The sequence below is a fragment of the Mytilus galloprovincialis genome, chromosome 3 (assembly GCF_965363235.1).
Source record: "Mytilus galloprovincialis chromosome 3, xbMytGall1.hap1.1, whole genome shotgun sequence".
Lineage (NCBI taxonomy): Eukaryota > Metazoa > Mollusca > Bivalvia > Mytilida > Mytilidae > Mytilus > Mytilus galloprovincialis.
Window position 1 is genome coordinate 25782780 of NC_134840.1, and position 16523 is coordinate 25799302.

General features: G+C 31.4%; 1 protein-coding gene across 10 annotated transcripts in view; it reads right to left on the reverse strand.

Moving 5' to 3' along the window:
* The window catches only part of LOC143067531 (uncharacterized), a 64518-nt gene that overhangs the window by 39310 nt on the left and 8685 nt on the right, over positions 1 to 16523 (reverse strand). For 8 of the 10 annotated variants that reach the window (XM_076240858.1, XM_076240855.1, XM_076240856.1 and 5 more), the window contains exons 3-5: positions 11062 to 11281; positions 7486 to 7741; positions 5608 to 5631 (exon numbers count right to left, since the gene is read on the reverse strand). In XM_076240858.1, the coding sequence (XP_076096973.1) occupies positions 5608 to 5631; positions 7486 to 7741; positions 11062 to 11281 (500 nt within the window). Of the gene's footprint in view, positions 1 to 5607; positions 5632 to 7485; positions 7742 to 11061; positions 11282 to 12781; positions 12936 to 16523 lie in introns of those variants that run through there. The other 2 variants (XM_076240865.1, XM_076240857.1) reach the window with 2 other exon arrangements.

The window sequence follows — 16523 nt, forward strand, 5'->3', positions numbered from 1 at the left end:
GCTATGATAAATTGTCCATCCTAACTTACTTAATTGGCTATGATAAATTGTCCATCCTAACTTAATCAATTGGCTATGATAAATTGTCTATCACAACTTAAGCAATTGGCTATGATAAATTGTCCATCCTAACTTACTTAATTGGCTATGATAAATTTACTATCCTAACTTATTTAATTGACTATGATAAATTGTCCATCCAAACTTAATCAATTGGCTATGATAAATTGTCCATCCTAACTTAATCAATTGGCTATGATAAATTGTCTATCCTAACTTAATCAATTGGCTATGATAAATTATCCTAACTTAATCAACTGGCTATGATAAATTATCCTAACTTAATCAATTGGCTTTGATAAATTGTCTATCCTAACTTAATCAATTGGCTATGATAAATTGTCTATCCTAACTTAATCAATTGGCTATGATAAATTGTCCATCCTAACTTACTTAATTGGCTATGATACATTGTCTTTCCTAACTTAATCAATTGGGGCTATGATAAATTGTCTATCCTAACTTAATCAATTGGGGCTATGATAAATTGTCCTGAATCTCAACTTAATCAATTGGATATGATAAATTGTCCATCCTAACTTAATCATTTGGCTATGATAAATTGTCCATCCCAACTTAATCAATTGGCTATGATAAATTGTCTATCCTAACTTAATCAATTGGCTATGATAAATTGTCCATCCCAACTTAATCAATTGGCTATGATAAATTGTCCATCGTAACTTAATCAATTGGCTATGATAAATTGTCTATCCTTACTAAATCAATTGGCTATGATAAATTGTCCATCCTAACTTACTTTTAAAATTGGCTATGTTTCTGATTGCTGTAAAATGTTCCACATGTTATTCAGTAAGATGGAATTTTGAAATGCATACTTGGTCTCTTATGGAGAGTTGTCTCATTGGCAATCATACCATATCTTCTTTTTATGCCCCATTTATTATGCCCCATTTATGGGCATTATGTTTTCTAGTCTGTGCGTCCGTTCGTCTGTTTGTCTGTCTGTCCCCTTTCAGGTTAAAGTTTTTGGTTGAGGTAGTTTTTGATGAAGTTGAAGTCCAATCAACTTGAAACTTTGTACATGTTCCGGACCATATGAGTATTTGGACCATACATGTACACGTATGGTCATGACTCATATGGTCCGACCATACGCGTATGGTCGGCGTAATTAACACTCTGATACAGTTAACTTTTAATACTTCTAAACTCTTCATATGGTATGACCGTTTATTAAAAAGAGGCTATCATATCATAGGTAATTTTATTATTATATTATAATAAAACGATTAACTAAATAAAAATTAGAAGTTTCACACAGTTAATTTTACTTACTTGTCAAAACTATAATAAACACATTTTATACCGATGGTCATTACCGATGTGTTATTACGAGTGAATGGCAATATGTCGACTTAAAAAAATAAATTCCAAAAATTTCTTAATGAACTGTTACACAAGAAGTCGCTGGTAAGTAACATAGTTTATCTAAATTATCTTGTGAGTATGGTATCATGCTACGATGTTTGAGATCTAGAGCTTCTTAAAAACACCGTAGGCATATCGTCGCTGGGCTTCTAAAATGTTGTAAATTACAAATTTTTCAAGGAAAAAATATCTCACAAACAGGCTTTGAAAATTTGTACGATTGAAACTTTTTTGTGTTATTAAAATTTGCTGTTACAAAACGATAGAAATTTTTATAAATTAAGGAATGTATCTCCCTCATGCAAAGCTCTGATTCCTGAAGAGACATGGATTGTCGAAATGCGCATCTGGTGCAAGGAAATTGGTACCGTTAATTTTTTTTAGTATAATGTAATTAAAAAAAATACCTATATGGTCCAAATATTCATATGGTCCGGCCCGTTAATAACCAAACGAGTATTATACTCATATGGTCGGACCATATGAGTATACGCATATGGTCATGACCATATGCGTATGGTCCAAATACTCATATGGTCCGGAACATACACATGTTCCTTACGATATGATCTCTCTAATTTAATACCAAACAAGTGAAACTGCGAGCTACTGCTCACTGATGATACCCCCGCCGCAAGTGGATAATATTAATAGTGTAAAAATATGCAAGTGTTCGGTAAACAGGAAGTTGTCGAGTGATGAATCTGAAAACGCATCACACGGTATGGCTGACATATATAAATGTTGATACCAAATTTCAGAAAGGGTGGATGTGTAGTTCCTGAGAAAAATGTGACGAAAGTTTCATGGGACGGACTGACTGACTGACTGACGGACGGACTGATGGACGGACGGACGGACTGACAGACAGAGGTAAAACAGTATACCCCCCCTTTTTTAAAGCGGGGTATAATTAGAGATTTTCCCCCATTTTCACGGTCCATTGAACATAGACAATGGTAGTGCAGATGGGTCATCCGTGTACTAGGGACACAATCTTTTTTATTTGTACTCTGGACTATGTGGTGTCAAGATGACAAAGTAGTTATGTAATTTGTTAAAATAAAGCATGCCGAGATATAAGTGATATCATCCTATGCATGGAATTCTATACTAAGAGTCCTTAGATTTTAATGAAGTAATGAGATTAAAGGATTTTCACAGATAACTTGACAAATATGAAACCAATTTACAAATCTTAAAGGGTTTGATTGTCAAATGTTTCCATATTAAAACAATCTTGAGCAAACAGATTTCCATATTAGCTTAGAGTGCTCTGCAAGGTAGCCAATTTACCTGTCAAACCAGCGATAAGAAAATATGTGTCTTTGATAAAAGCTTTTAATATTACTGTACATATGTATCTTGAAAGGTTTTGTCTCTTTGAATTATATAAAACATTCAGTAATTGCTGAGCATTTCATAGGATTATAGATGTTAAAATGTTATTGAATTTCGATGATATCAGCTTAATGTACAAACAATAATTTTATATTTAATATTTGCTGTTTTTTTCAAATATTTTTCACTTAATCAATGGTTTTCCAATAGAATGTGTTGTTAAGCAGTTTACATCAACTATCTTAGAATATTTTACAAATAAAGTTCAATTATGCTGATAAATATTTTTATATGTCTAGGTGAACAATAATATGAAAGCTTTAAAACAAATTTTGTCAACAACTTTGGGAAGGTCTGTGATTTGGTAAAATAAATTTAAAGCTATACTAGAAAATTGTGTAGACTCAAGATTGCTTAGGAGTTAACATAGACATCTTACAATTGTTCAAAACATTATAGAGCTGTTAATAGTTTGTATTTGTTTATATTGTTGTCTCATTGACATATATCCCCCATCATCTTCTGATGTACACTCAACAGAATGCTTTCTCTTACAGTCTTCAGAATGTCTGCAATCATTATATTAGAGACAATTTGACTGTATTTTAGAATGGCAAATATTATACATTCAAGTCTCATAAATTGAGAGAAACTGACAATGCCATGGCAAACAATCAAAGACATAGAAACGACCAATTAAACAAGTCCACAAAACATCATATCATATGCATAGAAAATACCAATTAAACAAGTCCACAAAACATCATACATGTTCCTGATAGTAACTAGGAATCATAAAAAAAGATGTCAGCTAAAAACAAAAAGCCTGAAAGGTGGCTTCATTTTATTGTTTATATGAAATTAAGTAATATGTTAGGTATCTGTTCTGTTATTAGGAACTACTGCTAACTAACAAGCCTGAGTAAAAAGTCAAGTAGTATATAGATTTTTAAAACTACAGTCAATGACCTGATACAAATTTCAAAGTTAATTGATCATAATGTTTAATATTCTTTTATCTAATGTTGATATTGAAGATTAAATATTGTCTGAATACATTCAAATTTGTTACTGTGTACATACATGTTAAGGAGAGGCTAAAGACACCAAAGTGACATTCAAACTCTGATGGCCTCAGACATTTAAACAGTTAATTGTAGTATGAGAATGCCAATAGCCATTTGGTTTGGAATATATTTCCTTCCAAGGGGTTAACCTCTTTGACTTGTACTTTTCTGTACTAATATGTTATCAGAACAAGACAGCAGTATAAAAATCTTAAGAAAAAGTTGAAAAAACACAACTTTTCTTTACTGAGTTTAAAAATTAGAAAATCCTAAAATTAAGAAAAAAAATATTCTTGGTACTGCTTTTAAACAATAGTTTGTTCTTATGTTGTACTGTTATACCACTGTCCCAGGTTAGGGGGAGGGTTGGGATCCCGCTAACATGTTTAACCCGCCACATTATTTATGTATGTGCCTGTCCCAAGTCAGGAGCCTGTAATTCAGTGGTTGTCGTTTGTTTTATGTGTTACATATTTGTTTTTCGTTTATTTTTTTTACATAAATAAGGCTGTTGGTTTTCTCGTTTGAATTGTTTTACATTGTCTTATTGGGGCCTTTTATAGCTCACTATGCGGAGTGGGCTTTGCTCATTGTTGAAGGCTGTACAGTGACCTATAGTTGTTAATGTCAGTGTCATTTTGGTCTTTTGTGGATAGTTGTCTCATTGGCAATCATACCACATCTTCTTTTTTATATTACTCCAGCATTTTTGTTACTTTGTCATGTTTAAATGATCAACTCTTATAAATCTACATTATTTACAACACCAAAATAACGTGTAAAAAACACCATATGTGACCAAACGTTTACCAATACCACTCATGACAATACATTATATATATATATAACTCATTTTTATTAACTTAATTTGCACTCTTCATTCATATTTGGTATACAGATTTACCAGAAGATTTGGTTTTACAGATGTTACAACCAGTAATGAATGAAAAGCTACAAATTCTGTTAATTATTTGCATACACATATTATAAACCATCTAGGAACTAAATAGTAAATAAAAATAAAAAAAATAATTATACAATAAATTCTGACTACATTAAATAAAATGCTATAAATAGAAAAGACCCTATAAAGCCTGTAATTTGTAATGTCTGATTGTCTGATAGTTGGTATATAAAGACCTCCTCAGTATAGATTACAGGAAAGTATGTATACTGAGGGGGAAGGTTAAAAAAAAAGAACTTATTTATTGAAACTAATCAATTATGTGTCCATGAAATTTCAATATTATCCAAAAGCTCTTTACTCCTTTTACCCCCCCCCCCTCCCCCCCTTTCCAAAAAAAAACAAAAACAAACAAAAAACAAAAAAAAACAACACCCTTTAACTACTCTTTAACTACTCATTATCCTCCTCAAAGATATATAACAAAATTACATTCCTATTTCTTTTCCCTATATATTCCAAATCAAAGCATTAATAATTTCCCATGCTAACAACTGCCAGTGAATTTACATTTCTTACGTTTGAATAATTAATTTATAGAAAAAGATCAATTGATATTAGCTAAATAGAAAAGTTGATTCAAAGACCTTGTATTTGCATATTCAGGAAATCTTCAAATCTAAAGTCACTTTTAAAATTATCAACTTGCAATCTTGAGAGTCTTTGCACACCTAGTTACATGTTATAACGATTGTATCTTAACGAAATAATCAATAGAGAACAATCAGACATTACAATATAGCGTAAGGTGTGAAATCAGAAAGAGGAAATCGTTGATCTTACCTTTAACGCCATCAAGATGATTACCTTTAGAATGCAATTTATTGGTTAATTCTAGTGAAAAACATGCAATTTGTGAATACATATATGCCAACATCTTTAATTTCATATGCAGATTCCTGCAATTTCCAATGCTAATGAAATGATCAAATACAAGTTTTTGCAGTCATTAACGTCAAAAACCTATAGAACAGTCCTGGACTAGTTAATAACCTGAAATTTACTTATTCTCTTTGTGTGCATTGTAATTTAATTCAATTACCTACAACAATAAGACCCCACACTTTGAAGTTGAATAAGAAATTGGTTTATAATTGACCTGTTGAATGGTAATAATTTAATTAAATGCACCAAATTAACATAATTTTCCTCACACTTTGATTAATGGTATAAAAAATAAAATTGAGAATGGAAATGGGGAATGAGTCAAAGAGACAACAACCCGACCATAGAGCAGAAAACAGTCAAAGGTCACCAACAGGTCTTCAATACAGCAAGAAAATCCAGCACCCAGAGGCATGCTTCAGCTGGCCTCTAAACAATAATAGTAGCTTAGATTGCAACTTTAAGCTGAACCATGAAAATGAGGTCAATGGCAATTGACGTTTGCCAAACAGAATCTTTAGAATATAATGCAAATGTATACTAGAAATGATGTGTCAAAGTCTTCTATCTTTTGTAATATAAAACTTTATATAAACGTCCCAATTACTGTATGCTGACAGACAAGGCAAAAACTGAGAGCATTAACAGGAATTATGTCAGTAAATAACCATATAACCATGAAAACAACTTTTAGAATAGTAAAATTATTTGATGACATAAACATGCAGATTTTATTCAACTAGTAGAAGAAAAGAATTACATATGCATGTCATCTCTAAAATTTATTTACTCACTAATAAAAAATAAATTTTACCAGAAAGTGTACATAAAATTTAAAAAACATAATGTTAACTTTCCATTTCAAATTGATGAACTTTTGATACACAACACATGCTTTTCCAAACCATTGCCTTGAACTAAACATAAATGAATATTTTCTTCAGAAGAATATGTTGGCAAGTATGCATGACAGAAGTTTTTGTGACTTCAAATGTGGTTATTAGTATCTAGTAATAAACTAGCTTTTGTATAGATTTATTTTCATGCACGTTTCATCACATGAATACCATCATATATTAATTTGGTTATTAAATATTAATACAAAACAAACTTATGTTGAACCTTATGATAAATGTACTTTGTTGCTGGATAACAAACAATTATTGAAGATTTGTAAACATTTCAAGAGACAAGATCACACTTAACAGTCAGAAATCAAAAATATACAACTTGGGGCTTCAAATAGCCTACATCTCTCACCTTGCTATATAACAGAGCATTCAGTTCAAACTTAAACTGATACAAGGAGAGACTTTACAAATAATTTACATTTATAACATATTGATAATTTTCCAAAAAACATTTTACCCCAATTTTTTTTAATTTAATGGCTGTCAAATTGGTTGGTTCTTTGGAAAATGCTAAATAAATTTCGAATAAAAACGGATAGAGAATTTGTTTTTGCCACGCTTAGTGCTTATCAACTCTGTTAAGTGTCTGTTATTTCATACAAATAAAGTGGAAGCAACAGTTAATAATAGTTATTGGCAAGGAAGCTTAAAAGAAAGTAGAATTTGCGTCCAAAAATTGGGAAAAATGTGAATAAGAGAGTTCTTTAGTGTTGATCAGCAGAGAATTAATGTTGCAAAAAGCTGTACATCATCACCTTAATTTGTATAGTTCTTATTGATTCATGAATTATTTCTTATGAAATGACAGTATTGAAAATAACAAGAAATATACAATCCACAGATTTCTACATTGAAATGAACCTACCAGTTGCCCAGTGAGATGGAGTATGACCGTCAGCATCCAAAATATCAACATCTGCTCCTTTTCTAACAAGCAGCTTCAATAATGGTACATTTCCCCCAATAACTGCCATATGAAGTGGAGTGAAGCCTTGTTCATCCTGTACATGTATGAGAGACTCCTCCCTCATCAAGAGCATCTCAGCACATTGCGTCTCTAAGTTATCTGCACAGTAATGCAATGCATTCTTTCCAGTTTTGTCTGTGGTCCTAACTGAAGCCTAAAGAAGAAATAATTGTCTGTTAAACATACAATACTGATTTTTCTCACTTTAAATAGATAGTGTTCATGGTGGTAAAAAGTACTGTGAATTAATCTGTCTAATTTATATGGGCATTTGCTACGATTTAAATAAAAATTTAATACTATTCTTTTAACATTACTTAAAGCTTTTTTTGAAATAATATCAATATAAGCAGTCAGTTTGGCCAAATATTTCAAATAAGCTTAAAAACATCACTAAATAATAATGTATAACTGCATTGAATTGTTTTCATGTGACCTTCAATAAAACACAATAGAAGAGAATGCTTTGGCATGTTCTATGTGTGTTCGGCTATTAAAAGGAGACGAATGTCAACATTGTAAGTGAAACAAAGGTAAATCATTTGGTTGACTGATTCGATCAACAAATATCATTCTTATACAGGTAAAAACCATGATTAACTCATTAAAATCCAACTGCATATGTTCAATGCCTAGTTCAACCGACTGCAAGGTGAAGATAACATGATTTTTATGGTTTTTAAAGGACTTACTCATCTTTTTCTTGCAGTGCCCAATGATTTAGGTATAAAATTATTTATCTTTCTTCATGCAAGGGACTGTTGTTTAATTGATATTGCTACTAGCACTCATACCTGCCAACTGATCAAACATATAAAACTGATCATGTCATCATGTTTATTTATTTTTTTTCATCACATTTTATCAAGTTGTATTAAACATTATTATCATACTTGACTTTTTATACTAATGTATGCAATGTATATGTTAACATTTTGTTTGATTTCTCATGATGAGGGCCTCAGGGAAGATTAGTTATATAGCTAACTGTGTAACCCTCTTAAAATAAAGTATTGTTGTTGTTGTTGTTGTTGTCACTATTTGCGGGGGATTTCCCCCATGAAGGCTCCCAAATTGAAATTTTGAAAGAGCAATTTTGTCCACAATTTTAAACAAAACAATTAATTTTACAATGACTGTAGGCTTATAAAAGTATGAAGAAGCCAAAAAACAACCTCAAAATGTATTTGAAGGTTTTTAGGACTATGACAGCCATCTTGCATGCAAAACCCCCATGGGCATTTTGAAAAGTTGGCAGGTATTAGCACTTGGGTTAATCAAACAGAAAATTATTGGAGAATTAAGTGGTGATGGAAGATGTTTGTTATTTTCTGTATTATTCATTCATTTTTTTAGATTAGTTTTAGAGCTTGAAATACTGTACAACAATTATCTATTGTTGAAGACAATGTGTTGCCCTCTATGCGTCTTTTGGTTTGTATTAAACAGTTGCTGTTTCATCCATGTATACTCAAGAAAAGAAATGATTCTATAACTCTTTTGGATGTATAAAGACAAAAACTAAAGGAAGTTCAAGGCATATCAATATTATCTATCCAACTTTACAGCTTCCTTTAATCATTAAGGATTCAATACATGCTGCTTTCCAAAGTATTTTTAAACTTTTTATTTTAAATCTTTTTAATGTCTATCGTCATGTCATAAATTAACTGCATTCACAAATGATTTTTCAAATTATTCCTAATATTAAAGAGCAAACCCTATTTGTTTCTTTTTTTTTTGTGAGAGATGTATTAAGTACATATGCCAAGTCTCCTCTGTGTTTTTACTAACTGTTTTTTTCTGCTTTGTATCAATTTGATGAGTAAAGCCCTTTTCAATTGACTTTCATAGGTTTTTTTTTTATCTTATGTTGTACTGATACACTACTATCCGAGGTTAGGGGAGGGTTGGCACCTTCAAACATGTTTAACCCTACCACCAAATTCTTTATGTATTTGTTCAAAGTCAGGTGTAGGTAGTTCAGTGGTTGTCATTGGTTCTGTCCCAAGTCAGGTGTAGGTAGTTCAGTGGTTGTCATTGGTTCTCTCCCAAGTCAGGTGTAGGTAGTTCAGTGGTTGTCATTGGTTCTGTCCCAAGTCAGGTGTAGGTAGTTCAGTGGTTGTCATTGGTTCTGTCCCAAGTCAGGTGTAGGTAGTTCAGTGGTTGTCATTGGTTCTGTCCCAAGTCAGGTGTAGGTAGTTCAGTGGTTGTCATTGGTTCTGTCCCAAGTCAGGTGTAGGTAGTTCAGTGATTGTCATTGGTTCTGTCCCAAGTCAGGTGTAGGTAGTTCAGTGATTGTCATTGGTTCTGTCCCAAGTCAGGTGTAGGTAGTTCAGTGGTTGTCATTGGTTCTGTCCCAAGTCAGGTGTAGGTAGTTCAGTGGTTGTCATTGGTTCTGTCCCAAGTCAGGTGAAGGTAGTTCAGTGGTTGTCATTGGTTCTGTCCCAAGTCAGGTGTAGGTAGTTCAGTGGTTGTCATTGGTTCTGTCCAAGTCAGGTGTAGGTAGTTCAGTGGTTGTCATTGGTTCTGTCCCAAGTCAGGTGTAGGTAGTTCAGTGGTTGTCATTGGTTCTGTCCAAGTCAGGTGTAGGTATTTCAGTGGTTGTCATTGGTTCTGCAGCCTGTCATATTTGTTTTTTGTATGTTCTGTTATAAATTAGGCATTAGTGTTTTCAATTGAATTGTTAAATATTTTTCATCTATGTGCCCTTTATTGCTGGCTATATGGTAGGTTTTTTTCTCATTGTCGAAGGGTGTGTGGTTGCCCATAATTTCTTACATCCCCTTTACTTGAACTTTGGTGGAAAGTTATCTCATTGGCAATCATACCAAATTTTCATTTTTTTATATATATAAGTAACATACAGAACAAATTTCACACTTCTATTTCAACAAAATAGTATGTATGTGCCATCTAACAACTGGCCATTCTCTAATCATCAAATAAACTGAAGCCCAGTTTTCTGTATTTTGAAGTAACTGCTTTTGAACATAATAGAGCAGCTTGTTTGAATGAAATGGATATATTCTTATAAGTTGCACTTTCAGGTTTGTTTGACCTCCCATGTTTTGTGGCTATTTTTTAATCTATCAAGGACCATGTATCCTAACTTCAAAGGGAAAATACTGAATGTCTACTTAACATCCATTTTTTCATTAGTAACAACACATTAAAATTTCAAAACATTCTTGAACAGTCCATAAGTTATTGCACTGAAACTGTTGGCAGCCACTTCCGGCATGCTGTATTTCAATAAGTACACCTTCTTTCAATTTTCTCATCCTCAAGCCACCTTTTCTATCAAATTTGATAAAAGATATTTTTACATTCTTAAAAAGATAGAAAATGATATAATCACTAAATCTTATTAAATAAACTGTAATTCTATCAAGTGAACCAACGCCTGAAGTGGTGATTGTGTGGTAGGGTAAAATCAAGTGGATACTGCTTATTAGATAAAGTAATACAAACCCCATTTTCTAGCAGTTCTTTTAGTTGTTCAGCATTTCCATTCTGACACGATATAATAACAGGAGTAAGACCATCGTCAGTCTCCTGATCCATCAGTGATGTTGTGATAGAGAATCCACTGTGAAATAATTTCTTTAGATACTTTGGTTCCTGGATGGCACAAACACGATGGAATATTGTTCTCCCCTTATGATCACAATGGTCTAATTTTGGCTTGTGTCTAAATATAGAAGAATATTTTTGTAATATTTGCAAGACTTATGTATGATTTTTTAAAGTCACCAATTTCTAATATCATAGCATAATAAATAACAATCAAAATAGAATATATTTTAGTTATTTATCAATGAATACATGGAAATGTGTCTACTGTCCACAGATGCCCTTGCTTGTAAAAATGCATGAGTCAATGTACATTTGTTGCAATTGTAAAATTGACGTCAACCAATTTCCAAGTTATCTGTGTTTTGTGGTAATAAACATTGAGAGTAAGGTTTATAACATTTGGTTGAGGCAAACTATAGTCAGAAAAGAATTGGGAAAAGTGACACCACCCTATTTCAGACTTAACGCATATCTCAAAGATTAAATCAAAGACTCAAATAAAGGTATCCATAACATCTTTGTTTTTTGTTTTACATCTTGATAAATCAAACCCTATTTCTGTATTTATGTATAGCACAGCAGAACTTTTTTATGATATCAAATTATGATAGACTTGAAATGTCAAACTTTACATTAACCAGGGTTCTTTTTGTAAAGAGATTTTACATTAGACTTTCACTGTATTTTAAATGAAACCTTAAAAACAGACAATAGAATGAAGGTGTCTGTTATTAGAGGGTTATAGTTAGGTTACAATTGTTTGGTACCTATCAAGCAAAACCAAAAGAAATGACAGTTAAATTTTAATTAATTTTTAAGCTCTTAATAGGAAACATTCATTTATTATATCATATTACAGACAGAAATATTGTTCTATGAAAATGAGTATTCAAATAATGATCTAATTTAATTGTACTTTCTGATGAGAAAAATGTTAATTTACACAGAAGAGGAAGCAGTGATATCTCATAAAATATAATCCCAGCATAAATATTTAACACTTTATCGATAACACCATATTGATTATAATTAGTAAATAATGTTTTTACAACATACTTTTTATCGATATTATTAACAAAATAAGACCATAAAAAGCAAATGAATCTATAAAATATGCAAGTTTAAACAAAGCATCTCTCTTACCAGATTCAGCCAACAGAATACATGCTTTAAATAATTTGAAATGAGATTTAAATTAGTCATTTCACTTTTCAAGGAATAATAACCTACCTGTGTAATAATTAATCATTTTAATAGATTTTTCACTTTCATATTTTTCAAATTTAAATTTCTAAACATATATATAACAATAGGTGCATTATTCTAAGTTTGATTGCATCTAATAAATAGTTCACTCTGTAACCATACACTGATTTGTTAATGATCAAAGACACTAGACATTAACAAGCTTGAACTTTAAACTCACTGACCAAGTAGTTAATTTAAATGGATAAGATTATATCAATAATAGACTTATGAAGTTATATTTGTAATGTGTGGGTCTAACATATTATTCTTCAAATTGGCTTAAAACCAATGTCTCAACTTGATATTAAAACATGTACTCTCTACATAGAGATCTCTGATATTATCAATAAAATCATTTATAGCTTACCTTCTGAGTTCATATATAATTCATAACAATCCCATTCAGTTATAAAACAGAAGTTTATAGCCATATTTTTTTCTTATTGTAATGTACATTTGGACGTCCATATTTTCAATGTTATGACAAAAACATAACAGTTAATAGACTGTCAAGCATCGAGTGTTTAAACTGTGCCATTTAACACAGATTTAATACAGCTGACTGATTTTAAAATACATGGGTATAATCATAGGTGAATTATCATTATCGGAAGTTTCACTTAGCTGAAGACCTATACATTTCGTCCTTCTATTCAAAGAGATATATGTAAATCAATCTTTGGTATTAAAAGGTCTTGTTCTAAGTCAAATATTTAATTGTTTGATTTTTATCTTCCGTATTGGTAATAGGTATTAAGTAGGGTTCCTGTTAAATACCATAATTAAACAATTTTCATGGACGTTTAATTCTTTCGTAGGTGTGATTTCACTTTAATATAACAATAGACATATATTATTGAATGCCACTTCAGAGTATGTATCTTGTACCAGCAGCATCAATACCTTCTTGTTTGCATGTAAATCAATACACATTACTTTCAGCTATAAACAGCACATCAGAAGTTCAAACACTACATGGAAATTCAAAATGTGCGTGCAACATAAAACAATTTAATGGAAACTAGTAAAAAATATCTTCATAATTACAGTAAAAATCACTTGTCGTGAATGTTGTCACAATAGACTTTAAATGATTTTGAATTCAAAATTTTGTTCTGTTCAAACTATCACTATCAAATAAGGATTTTTAAAGATCAATATGAAATGACAAAATCAATATTCCAGTATCATAGATTCCAACAACAGATTATTATAAATCAAAGTAACTGTTTGAGATTTTGCAACAATAGTTTCAAAATAAAAGACAGATATTTAACACTATCATGTATTACTGTACAGTTCTAATTGCAAAATATCATTGAAAATGGTTTGTATATAATATTACAACCAGATGCTCCGCAGGGCGTAGCTTTATACGACCGCAGAGGTTGAACCCTGAACGGTTGGGGCAAGTATGGACACAACATTCAAGCTGGATTCAGCTCTAAATTTGGATTGTGATTAAATAGTTGACACAGCATAGGTTTCTGACACAGAATGAATGTGTTCTAATGAACTTAAAATTTTTGTTTTCTCTTAGAGCAATTCACTATGCTGTTGAATATTAATCCTCTCAAAAAAATGTTTGAAGAAATTTTCTTTTTTATTTATGAAATTTCAAATGAGAAAAATTGAACCCAATTTTTTTAATCACATCCCCCTTTCCCTTATTCCAAAACTAATCTCAATTAAAATTTCTAATGGAGTTTGCAACAATAACTACTCATTTAAATACATCATAAAATATTAAGATGTAAAAAAAACTGCTTGTTATCACTGAATGGTAAAGATTATTTTAATTTATCAGTTGGTAGTAAAAAGTGAATATACATTGTATATTGTATATAACAAAGATTTAAGTTGATTCTGGACAAAGAAAGATAACTCCAATTAAAAAAAAATCTTGCTATTGCACAATATTTTGCAATTAGATATTTCTTGCTTGCTATCCTGGACAAAGAAAGATAACTCTAATTAAAAAAAAATTGCTATTTCACAATATTGTGCAATTAGATATTTCTTGCCATTGCGCAATACTGTGCAATTGAAAAGACTTGCTATTGCACAATACTTAATATAATAATTTTAGATCCTGATTTGGACCAACTTGAAAACTGGGCCCATAATAAGAAATCTAAGTACATTTTTGGATTCAGCATATCAAAGAACCCCAAGATTTCAATTTTTGTTAAAATCAGACTAAGTTTAATTTTGGACCCTTTGGACTTTAGTGTAGACCAATTTGAAAACAGGACCAAAAATGAAGAATCTACATACACAGTTAGATTTGGTATATCAAAGAACCCCATTTATTCAATTTTTGATGAAATCAAACAAAGTTTAATTTTGGACCCCGATTTGGACCAACTTGAAAACTGGGCCAATGATCAAGAATCTAAGTACATTTTTAGATTCAGCATATATAAGAACCTAACTGATTCATTTTTTGTCAAAATCAAACTAAGTTTAATTTTGGACCCTTTGGACCTTAATGTAGACCAATTTGAAAACGGGACCAAAAGTTAAGAATCTACATACACAGTCATGACAGTTAGATTCGGCATATCAAAGAACTCCAATTATTCAATTTTGATGAAATCAAACAAAGTTTAATTTTGGACCCTTTGGGCCCCTTATTATGTTGGGACCAAAACTCCCAAAATCAATACCAACCCTCCTTTTATGGTCATAAACCTTGTGTTTAAATTTCATAGATTTCTATTTACTTATACTAACGTTATGGTGCGAAAACCAAGAAAAATGCTTATTTGGGTCCCTTTTTGGCCCTAATTCCTAAACTGTTGGGACCTAAACTCCCAAAATCAATACCAACCTTCCTTTTGTAGTCATTAACATTGTGTTGAAAACCAAGAATAATGCTTATTTGGGCCCTTTTTTGGCCCCTAATTCCTAAACTGTTGAAACCAAAACTCCCAAAATCAATCCCAACCGTTCTTTTGTGGTCATAAACCTTGTGTCAAAATTTCATAGATTTCTTTTAACTTAAACTAAAGTTATAGTGCGAAAACCAAGAAAATGCTTATTTGGGCCCTTTTTGGCCCCTAATTCCTAAAATGTTGGGACCAAAACTCCCAAAATCAATACCAACCTTCCTTTTGTGGTCATAAACCTTGTGTTAAAATTTCATAGATTTCCATTCACTTCTACTAAAGTTAGAGTGCGAAAACTAAAAGTATTCGGACGACGACAACAACGACGACGACGACGCCAACATGATAGCAATATACGACGAAATATTTTTCAAATTTTGCGGTCGTATAAAAAGTGATAAGAAAAAAAAATGGATTTAAGTACAAGAAAATCTAACAGTACCTTAAAAGACAATGTTATACAAAAGTTTGAATTTGTACAGTTTTTTTTCTTTTTTTCTAAAAATCGAAAGTGCTTAGAGTCAACAACTCTCTATCCAAGTCACAATGTATGAAAAGTAAGCAATTATAGGTCAAAGTAGGACCTTCACCAATTTGCCTTGGATTACACCAAACATCAAGCTATAAAGGGCCCCAATATGACTAGTGTAAACAAAAATTAAGAAACACTTATAAACAACAACAAAAGACAACCAGAGTGAACAACAAGCTCCTGAGTTAGGACAGGTGCAAACAAATACAGCAAGTTTAAACATTTACTTGTTAGATACCTATAGATTATTGTTGATCATCTCAATGAGATTGATTTTCTCGCTTGAGCCAGTACAGTGAAAGTGAGAAAAGCAATCGAGTCCATGTCAACCAAAGACTAAGCGAGCTTGCATATGAATAACAGGAGATGTGGTATTTGTCAATGTGACAAAAAGTTAGAAAAACCAAAAGACCTCTAGAGTGTAGAATAGGCTTAGTGTCAATTGTTAGCAAAAATACTTTAAAACTTGTACCAATGATAACAAACTCATCAAATTATGGAACATAATTGAATATATATCTATGGATCTGTTTCAGTTTCTGTAGTCTTATCACTGTTCTAAATCATCATTCATCTACTGGCCAGGGGTATATTCATTAAATAAATGTATAACCAGGACATATGTATATATATGTATGTAGATCCATTTAAACATGTAATACAAGTTTGGAACAAATTCTAACAAG